The sequence below is a fragment of the Myotis davidii genome, unplaced genomic scaffold, assembly GCF_000327345.1.
Source record: "Myotis davidii unplaced genomic scaffold, ASM32734v1 scaffold10, whole genome shotgun sequence".
Classification (NCBI taxonomy): Eukaryota; Metazoa; Chordata; class Mammalia; order Chiroptera; family Vespertilionidae; genus Myotis; species Myotis davidii.
Genome location: NW_006283544.1, coordinates 1,911,149 through 1,922,543, shown reverse-complemented (window position 1 = coordinate 1,922,543; position 11,395 = coordinate 1,911,149). Strand labels below are relative to the sequence as shown.

The 11,395-nt window shown below is 35.3% G+C and overlaps 1 protein-coding gene across 2 annotated transcripts in view; it reads left to right on the top strand.

The window, feature by feature from the left end:
* Positions 1-11,395, top strand: part of PIBF1 (progesterone immunomodulatory binding factor 1) — a 221,843-nt gene that overhangs the window by 125,036 nt on the left and 85,412 nt on the right. For both annotated transcript variants that reach the window (XM_006753739.2, XM_015564807.1), the window contains exon 13: positions 3,844-3,934. In XM_006753739.2, the coding sequence (XP_006753802.1) occupies positions 3,844-3,934 (91 nt within the window). The remainder of the gene's footprint in view (positions 1-3,843; positions 3,935-11,395) is intronic.

Below are 11,395 nucleotides of genomic sequence, written 5' to 3'. Positions count from 1 at the left end.
TTGTGCCCGCATCCCCAGTAGGGGGCGTGCAGGAGGCAGCCCAATGATTCTCTCTCATCATTGATGTTTCTAGCTCTTTCTCTTCCTTCCTCTCTGTAAAAAATCAATAAAAATATATTTAAAAATAAATAAAATTTTTAGAAGAAATATAGAAATTATTTTTTGCTATGATATTGTATAAGCCAATTTAAAACCATCTTAGAATAAAATATATTTACCTGTACTTGGAAGACCAAGAAACTAGGCTCTTCTCTATCCATTCATATTGGAAGTTAGAATATTTTTATCCTTGTTTAATACTTATTGATTAACCAAACTTTCAAAGATGTAAGCAAAACATCCTTTTAGTACAACAATGTGTACAATATTCAAGGGCTTACCATCTAATTCAGCTAATTTCAGTTGACATAATGATGGTTAGACTTTATTTATTAAGGTGTAACCATGGCAAATTACAGTATCCTATTTACATTTAAACTGCTTTTTATAATCAAATAAATGTGTTATTTGGATATTTGAGTTTAGTTTTCAACTCTCATCAAGTTATTAGAAATACAAATATTGCCTAGACACTAAGTAAATTCAAAAATAAAACAGAAATCAGATTTCTAATTGTCAAATTCAGGGACATTCTACCCATTTTTGTCCTACTTGAAACCTTTGCTAGGCATTTGTCACATTTCTCAGAACCCTTTCTTGCTTCTTGATTCACTTGCCTCTGATTGTTTCTACTCCATCGCTTTTATTGCCTCTTCTATCTAATTGTAATAGTTCTCAGGGGTCTTTCCCCTCATCCTCTTCAGTTCCGGATAATCTTACCTCTTTCCACAATTTCAATTACAGTCTATAGGCTAGGGATTCCCCAGTTCTGTACGGAGTTCGGGCAGTCATTAAATATATTATTTCTATTTTCTCATTCCTCCTTGAGCCTTACTAATTTTCTTATATTGTTATTCTGTTAATAATGTTAAAGCCTGTGTAAGTTTCCAACTAGTTTTTGTCAGTCTTGATTCCTCCCTTATTCTATCTACTGACTCATCTCACTTTCACACGTGTTCAGTTGTCTAGAAACCAAGTTCTTTGTTCTATCCTCCATTGCTATTATGGACCATGTCTCAACTGGTTACTAGTGTAAATAATGAGGAGTTCTTTGTGCTACCAATCTAGGTCACCTTTTTCTCCATTATTGGAATTTTTCTTCTACAATGTTAGCATCAACAACAAAAATCCATTGGTCATATAACCTACCTGTATTAATTTCTTATTGACTGTAAAATAAGTTCCGGACTCCTTAGCCTAGCCGACAAATCCTATTCACAGTTAGAACTAAGCCTACCTTTGTACTCGAGACTAACTCCAGCCACTTTTCTCACAATTACTAAAACTTCACAGCTCTGACTTTACACATGTAATTCCCTCCTGCACTTTCTCTGTGAATGTTAGTCTCCCCACACCTTTCTACTTCCTTTAGCATGGGGAAAATGGTGGCACTGAGCTCCTAAGACACTTATAACTCTTTTTAAAAATGTTTTTAGCCTAGCCGGTTTGACTCAGTAGATAGAGCACTGGCCTGCAGACCAAAGGGTCCCGGGTTCGATTCTGGTCAAGGGCATATACTTTGGTTACAGGCTCCTCCCCGACCTGGACCCTTGCAGGGTGAGGATTAACAACAACAAATATATATATATAGTTTTTATTCTAACTTCCAATGTGAATGGATGGAGAAGAGCCTAGTTTCTTGATCTTCATATGTATGTATATATACACATATATATGTATATATATGTAGATGTATATATATACATATATATATGTTTTTATTGACTTTAGAGAGAGTGGAAGGGAGAGGGAGAGAGAGAAAAACATCGGTCAGCTGCCTCATGCACACCCTTCACTGGGGATTGAGCCAGTAACTCAGGCATGTGCCCTGATTAGGAATTGAACTGGTGACTTCTTAGTGCATGGGACGACACTCAACCACTGACCCACACCAGCCAGGCTATAGCCATAACTTTTTAACTACCATTCACCATGTTGTATAGTAAATTGTTTTTGTAATAAATCATCACCAAAATAGTTATCCCAGGAGTTATTAATTCAGTAAGTATTAAAATCCAATTTAAGATGTCCATTAGTATCTAGCTGATGGGTTTTTTTAAGATGTTAACTAAATTTACCCCTTCCCTCTGGATTTAGAACTGTATATTTAGAAGAGACAAGAATAAGATAGATATCTAACTGCCAACTTTAATTCCTATAGAGCTGAATTAGAGAACTCAAATTTTTAAAAAATATATTTTTATTGATTTTGAAAGAGAGAGAGAGACGGAAAGAGAGAGAGAGAAACATCGATGAGAGAGCAACCTTGGCACTGCTCTGACCAGGAATTGAACCAGTGACTTCTTACTTCCTGGTTGATGTTCAGCTGTTGACCACACTGGCTGGGCATAGAGCTCAATTTTTATCTGAAGCCATGATAGCTGATATATTGCCAATGGCATATATCATTTCTTGCTTCCACATGTCCCTCACAACTAATAATTCTACCTCAGAAAACTAATCTTGGTTCACCTAGAAAACCAGGGACAAAATTGAAGGAAAACACTTAGGAGAGTATTCCTGAAATTTTTACTGTACTACAGAAGGACAAATCAACAAATAAGTGCATATTGAATTTGTAATGCTAATTTACAGTAAAATTGTCATTACATTTAAACTTTTTAACTATAAAATATTAACCTGTTAGTTAAAATTCCTTTTGGGAAGTGGTGTGACAATAGCAGAATTTAGAAGGAAATGGTTTTGCTGAAACTTTTTTATAATTAAAAAAAAAGTCCATCAATACATTCTTAGTGCTGCACATTTTCTTCACAGAGTATTCCATTTAAGCGCTTAATTTCATTGTTACAAGTTAAGGTAAAGTTGTTCTACTGATAAAATAATGAACATCTTTTCTAATTAAAAATAGTCATTTATTTTTAAAGAAGGGAAATAATAAGATTGATGTTATTACTTTTTTATAATTACACTAGAGGACCGATGCACGAAATTCACATGAGGGTCCCTCAGCCCAGCCTGCACCCTCTCCAATCCAGGACCCCTCGGGGGATGTCCAGGAATGCTGGCTCCTATCTGCTTGCCTCCCTGCCTGCCTGATCGCCCCTAACTGCCTCTGCTTGCCAACCTGATTGGCCCTAACTGCTCCCCGACCTACCGGTCTGATCGCCCCTAACTGCCTCTGCCTGCTGGCCTGATTGCCCCGTAACTGCTCTCCCCTGCTGGCCTGATCGCCTCCTAACTGCTCTCCCCTGCCAGTCTGATTGCCCACTCCCTACTGCTCTCCTCTGCTGGCCTGATCGCCCCTTAACTGTTCTCCCCTGCTGGCCTGATCGCCTGCCCCTAACTGCTCTCCCCTGACGACCTGGTCGCCCATAACTGCCTCTGCCTCAGCCCCACTACCATGGCTTTGTCCAGAAGGATGTCTAGAAGACGTCAAGTCTAATTAGCATATTACCCTTTTATTAGTATAAATAACATTTTCATGCAAAAAGGCTTTGAATCATTTAGAATAAAACATCTATATTATTATGTTTTACAACAAAAAAACTTAACATGGCCTATGATGTAATCCCTCATACCTTTTAAAAATAAATGGAACAAACCCAAGCAAGTATATACTTTAGGAAATATGCTTCTGCTTACATATGGCCTGTTTGAGATTACACATTAGCCCTTTTTTAATGTTCATATGTTCCCTAAGTCATTATTATGACCTCTTTTATTTTGCCATCCTTCTTAAGGGAAAAAAACTATTTCACATTATACACTTTTAATATTTTCCAGTTGAAAATGAAGATGAGGCTGAAAGGGTTCTTTTTTCCTATGGCTATGGTGCTAATGTTCCCACAACAGCCAAAAGACGACTAAAACAAAGGTAAAATCAATATATATTTGTTTTACTTACCTATTTGAGCTAAATGTAATTACATTATGCTTTTTGATAGTGTGCTGAGTTGTATGACAAAATAGTTACTTTCTTCTTAGTATGCATAAATATTAAATTCCTCACAAAATAAAACACAGTAGGTAATGCTCTTGTCTGGCTTGGCTCAGTGGATAGACGGTCAGCCTGCAAATGAAGGGTCCTGGATTCCATTTCAGTCTGGGGCACATGCCAGGATTGTGGGCTCGATCCCCAGTAGGGGGCATGCAGGGGGCAGCTATCAATGATTCTGTCTCATCATTGGTATTTCTATCTCTCTCTCTCCCTCTCCCTTCCTCTCTGAAATCAATAAAAATACATTTTTTAAAAAACACAGTGAGTAATAATGATGCATTTTATGTATTTATAAGTGAGTTTGATGGTCAGTGGAGTAGAAGCATACTAGAGCTCTAACTGGTTTGGCTCAGTGGATAGAGCGTCAGCCTGCAGACTGAAATGGTCCCAGGTTCGATTCCGGTCAAGGGCATGTACCTTAGTTGCGGGCACATCCTCAGTAGGGGGTGTGCAGGAGGCAGCTGATCGATGTTCCTCTTTCATCGATGTTTCTAACTCTCTATCCCTCTCCCTTCCTCTCTGCAAAAAATGAATAAAATATATATTTTTTAAAAAAGCATACTAGAATTTCTCTAGAATTAGATTCATGATGACTCCATTTTAATTTTATTTTCAGATTAATTTCAAGTGAATTACAAATGCTTTTGTACTAATAATTTTCAGTTAAAATTAATTAATTATGCTTCATGCTTTATTTTCCCCTCTTTTTTTTATTCACCTGCCTACATTCCTTAACATATACTTGAGAGAACAAAAGAGAGAGATCAAGATAGATGGAGATAATACAAATGTTGTAAATTAAAAGTATAAAAGACTTTGTAAAGACCAAGAAAATTTTTGAAAGATACATTAGTTATCTTGTGAGATATTACTTAAAGTGCACTGAGAGAAAATTGTACCTATATTAGTTTTCTAGTTGACCTAATACCTACCTCCTTTAGCTCGCCTGAATTCATCCTGCTTTACAAAAACATCTCACTCCCCTTTTCACTACCATCATCAAGTCTAATTGTTTCTACCAGACTTCTAAGCCCTTCCAAGTGGCCCACCTCTCCAACCTTTTCTGCCTCTTTACACAGAATGAGAGTAGTACGTATCTCTGCCTTTAAACATCTGATTTCCTCATATTGTATACAAAAGAGCATTTCTCTTATCTCAGTAGCACTCATTTTTCCTATTATTTCTTCAGCTGGATGGAAAGTTCCTCAAGGTCAGCAACTACATCTTGTTCTTATTTATTCCCCACTGTCTCTGCCTTGTAGGTACCTAGTAGAATTGTCTCTTCATCTGAGTATTTGAGGACTCAAAGCTGCTTGTTTATCTTTTATTTTAGTGTGAATTGATTTAAACCTTTAGAGACATTACATATTAAGAAAAACAATCCATCTCAACATCAGTACTTTTGTAGAAACTTTGAAAATGGCTCAGAGAATGAAATGTCTTTATGGCTATCTAATAAGTTATAGACCATTTTATGAGAAGAGTTGCTTAGAATTTGTGTCTCTTGCTGGTTAAACTAAATACCTGAAAAATTTAGATCAAGTATAGATTACTAACAAGTATCAATTAGTAGTTGGACTGGTTCATTCTGTCTGGTAAAGATACAAGTATTTCTGAATTATGTATTATTTGAAAAATGGGTTATAGTCCCATCACATTCCCTTTCTTTCCCAAGTCCCTCCAGAGATCACTAAAGATAACCTAGTATATTTTGTAATTTCCAGCATATCTCTCTTTTTTGAGTATTATGTTACCTAGGGAGAAATAAAAACGTAGGTTTGTGGACAAGTGATTTCTTTATCAGTGGTAAATGATCGCTAAAATACTAAACATGGAAATTTGAAGGAAAAATTCCATTTTAGCATCTGAATCCTTCAAAAGAATCTTATCACAGGAAAAAAAATGTTACTATTGTAAGCTTTCTTTCTTTAGCCCAAATACTGAATTCCTCCAAAATTGAAAGCAAGTATTGCTTATTTTCTTAAAAATTTCCAAAACAGATATTAACTTCTTAAAATTTAGAGTGAAGATTTAAGGAACCACAACTGATTCATATTCCAATAATCTTAACTGTCCAAATATTTCTAAAGATTTTATCACTGAGCTATCTATGTGCCTTGAACAAGTGCCTAATGTGCATGCTATTAATATCTCCTACCAGCTGGTGCCAGACATTCTTCTAATGGTGAACCAGAGGGTTATTTTGAGGAAGTGCTTCTCAGGTCATCTAAACTGAGTGAAGGAAAAGTAAGTCTAGATATGCAAGGAGGACATTTATGCATTCCTTTGCCCATTCATTCAACAACTTTTATTGAGTGCCTACTGTATGCACAAAATTGACCAATGGCACAGAAGATCCCTGTTTAGGGTCTGGTGCATTTTTTAAGTTTGCAAAGTCCATATTTGATTTCTTATTGGATATTTGTAAAGAAGTCCATAGCTTTGTGCTCTGTTTAAATTAAGGTAAAAGCAATATATCCTTTGAGAAAATCTATATTTGAGATTAGAGCAATAGAAACTTGAGGTATATTATAAAACAGCTTAGTTAGAACAGCAAATGAAATATTTGCATAATAAGGTTTTCATTATACCTCAGTTTATACCAAAATATATTAAAATTTCAAAAGAACTTATTTCCTGACTTGTACACAATATATTCTATTCATACTAAATTGGATTTGCATTTCATATATTCAACAACCAATTTAGGTATTTTAGTATCATACCTAATTGGAGGGGATTACTTGTTATAAAAATAATGCATGTTTATTTTAGAAAATTAGGAAAATCCTGGTAATTCTACTGTCTAAAGATATTATTCAAAAATGTATACAGATATATATTTTTTCCTACATACAGTGTAGAATTTTATTTTTTCTTATAATTCTACCTTGAACATTTTATGTCATTGAATAGTCTTTAAAAAGATAAATTTTATTGGTTATCCAAAACTTTAATTATTTAAGCCTTCTGTATTTGAATGCCATATGCTGTTAATAAATTGGCTAACCATTGAAATTTTTCATTAGTTGCCTATTGCTACCCAAGCTATGTTATGAAATTAAAATGAGAAAATGGATGCAAAGTTCACAGAGTGCCTGGCATAGAGTTCAGTAAATATTAGTTTGTTATGCCAATTAATGTTTCTTAAAGTAAATTGCACAGTTGATTTTTGAGCCAGTGTACAAAAATGTTAACTAGGCACAATTTGAGTTTTTATTTATAACAATTTTGTTTTAAAATGTTAATGAGACTTCTTGAAATAATTAGTAGAGACACGCCCTGGACATGAAACTAGTTTTGCCTCTTCAGGTTGCCACTCGGTTGTCACCTCCATGCAACTGAGTGGCACTGGGAACACAGAGAATCCATTTTTTATGCTTATATGAATGCATACAAGTCCTTCGGTTGATCTCTTACCTCCCACCCCACCCCCCAACTTAAGACATACTGTAATGCCAATCTCCAATAAAGAAGTGGCAAAATTCGCTTTTCAAAATTCGTTTGCAAAATAATGCCCCAAAATGTCTGTTAAGCACATCATAATTAGTAAATAAGGTTAATCACATTTTGAAGTTTCAATAGAGATTGAACAATAAATATTATGTTAAACTCTTCTGAACAAGGTTGTGGAAAGTTAAAAGAGCTTACACAATTAAAGAAGATTAAAATAAAATGGGCACTTCTTGACTTGACTAAACTTGAAAATCTGAAGTAATGTTTTTGTTTCGGTCATGATTACTTTGAAAATAGCAAACAAGATTTTCTGGTTACATGTTTTGGTTATGCTCTTTAACCTGGGTAACACCCAGGCACTAACATGGTCTTAGTATGTGCTTCTCTATTTGTTTTCACAGATCTGAATGTGGAGACTTCTCTTCAGGTTTTTAAACCTTTCAATTTGCAAGATTAATACATACTGTAGACCTTTTATTTGGGTTTCTATCTAATTTTATAAAGAGCTTTAAGTTGAAATTTTCACAGTTGCCTGAGCTTCACAACAAAGGAAAAAATAAAGCCGGGGAAACTTTTCTTTCCTCTGGGAAACTTATTTCCTCTAGCAAATTTTTGTGCATAACAAAAATTTGTTTTCTTCACCTTTGTTCTCATATGTACGAATTTTCATTTTTATCTTTAGGGAAAACTGCACTTATTTCATATGAGTTGGTTTTAGGGCTAGTCTTTTAAAAAGTTGATGCTAGTCTATTCATGATCAACTTGAAAGTTCAAACCTACAGAAGAAACTAGGGAAAGTCTCATATAACATAAATAATCAGCTTGTGACCTCCTGGTTCATAGGTTGATGCTCAACCACTGACCCACACCGGCCAGACAGATGCATCCTTTTTATGAACACTTTATTCATGCCAAGCTTATAGGGATAGAACTCTTACCTGATAAACTGAAAAATATATAAAGCCAAGTGTTCTTTCAGACCACATAACTAATAAGCAAGCATATAAATAAGTGTACTTGTTTATTTGGAGTTCTGATAATAGTAAGAACCATAGAAGGACTCGGGACAGACCATTAGTCCTCCATTATGCTCTGGCATCTTAGATATAAATAAAGGTCTGCCATGTTCATATTGGCTGGGCTAATTTTTATGAAATTGTATGTAATAATTGGATGTACTGACTGTTATTGACAGATCCAAGAGAATAACTTACATAAGAAGTAATGAGAGTGCTAAGAGTTAACTCTTAGCAGAATAATTTTACCAGATAACAGGTGAAATTTTGGTTTCATATTTAAATACAAAACCATACTCTGTTGTACTAGATTCAGTTTATGTGAATCTTAATCTTTACAGATAAAAATTACATGGTAATTAATATAAGTGCAAAGAAGAATTGTGTGTTGTACCTACTTAATTGTCTCAGTAGATAGCCTATAAAAGCAGTGGTTTCTTGAGGAGTTCAATAGTTCTATACAAAAAGATAAGTAAATAACCTTTACTTATTTTCCCTGACTGTATCCATAGTTACTCATTATAAAGAATTTGGAAAGGATTTGTAATTGTGAATTGTAGTTAAGGAGACATAAACTCCAGTTGAGCAATTCTTCATTTGTCTTGCTTTGAATTTCAATTAAACTAAACTCCTCCTCCTCGCTTCCAACTTCTAATATTTAAACAATTTTTAAGCAGAATCCACCAAATCCCTCACCACAACAATATGCCACATTTAAAGATTTTGAAAGTTGGAACATGGAAGAGGTGAATTGGTATCTGTGACATTTGCCTTCTTCCCTTACTAACTTTGGGTACTTATTACTAGTTCAATGCTTAGATGCTGAGCATTAGTTGTACTTTAATATTGACACTCTGTAACCTTGGAATATGCTTTCTAGAAATATATTCATCTGAATAAAATTTACTTAAAACAAATTCAATTAGAAAATATGTATTGAGTGTCCACTCTGTTTAATACACACTACAGGAGATCAGACCCCTCTCTTTACATAAGTTGCATCTATTGGGGGAGAAAAGATGCACACACATGAAAAAAATATCAAGAAACGTACAAAAATATGTCATTTAGTGCTACACTGTGTTGGAGATGAATAGAGATCAGTGGATGCTAGTCAGAAATTGAAGAAGTGAACTTAAAGGGAATCTTTAAGAAAAGGTGGGCTCTCAAGTAGTCTAATAACCTATCTTCTTTCAGACTGAGGAATAGCAGAAGTATAGTGGAAGAAGCATACAAAACATATTTGTGGGACATTAAGTAAAGTAGACATTAGTGGAAAATAAGGTTGGCTCAGTTGAAATTATAGAAGGTCTAGATATTTTTAAATAATTTAGATGGAGAGCAGAATTAACCATGTAGGTAAGAATTGAAGTGGTTGGGGGAAGGATATAAATATCAACTCATTAAATAAGAATTACAAATATCTGCCGAAACCGGTTTGGCTCAGTGGATAGAGCATCGGCTTGCGGACTGAAAGGTCCCAGGTTCGATTCCGGTCAAGGGCAGGTACTTGGGTTGCGGGCACATTCCCAGTAGGAGATGTGCAGGAGGCAGCTGGTCAATGTTTCTCTCTCATCGATGTTTCTAACTCTCTCTCTCTCTCCCTTCCTCTCTCTAAAAAAAAAAAAAAAAAATCAATAAAATATATTTAAAAAAACAAATATGTGACAAACATATATGAAGATGTTTAACCTCATGAATAAAGAACTTCAATAACATTCTATTGTTTATTTATAGGGTTAAAGATGGATGATGTCCAGTGTTGGTTAGGGTATGAAGAAAACAGAGGTCTTATATAAAGTTCACTCATTCAATAGTTTATTACTGAACTTTTGTACCAAGTATTATTCAAGGCATTTAGAATACATTAGAGAACAGAATAAGTAAAAATTACTGTACTTGGAGAATTGTATTCTAGTTCATGAGAATTTAAACTTGTACAATCTTTCAAGAGGAATGTTTGGAAAATTATAATGCACATGTGTTTTAACTCAGTCATAATGCTTTCTGAGGAAATCACAGTATAAGGAGTGGAAAGTTGTATGTATGCATTTATTTAGAACTTTCCATAGGCAAGCCACTGTTGTGAATGCTCTAATTTGTCTTTTCATTGATGAGTTCTTTATATTTTATGGGTACAAATCCTTATTAAGATATATATTTTGAATTTTTTTCTCCCATTCTATGGGTTGTCTTTTCACTTTCTTGATGGTGTCTTTTGAAGCACAAAACTTTAATTTTGATGCAATCCAGTGTATTTAATTTTTCTTTTGTTACTTGTGCTTTTAGTACCATATCTGAGAATCCTCTAACAAATGCAAGTTAATAAGGATTTATTTCTCTGTTTTAGCTCTTATATTTAGGTCTTTGATTTATTTTTGAGTTAATTTTTTATATCGTGTGAGATAACGGCTTTGTACTACTTTTATTGTAGCTATTAGAAAATTTTTGTATTGTGTGTGTGGCTTATATTATACTAGAGGCCTGATGCACAAAAATTTGTGCACTCGGGGTGGGGGTCCCTCAGCCCAGCCTATGCCCTCTTGCAGTGTGGGACCCCTCGGAGGATGTCCACCTGCTGGCTTAGGCCCTCTCCCTGGGGGGATCGGGCCCAAGCTGGCAGTCAGACATCCCTCTAGCAGCCCGACAGACCTCAGGGGATGTCCACTTGCCAGTGGGGAGCAGGCCTAAGCTGCAGTCAAACATATTTAGCGATGCTGAGGAGGCAGCAGAGGCTCCCACCACCAACACTATACTGGCAGGCACCAGCCTGGCTTGTGGCTGAGCAGAGCTCCCCCTGTGGGAGAGCACTGACCACCAGGGGGGAGCTCCTGCATTGAGCATCTGCCTCCTCGTGGTCCGTGTG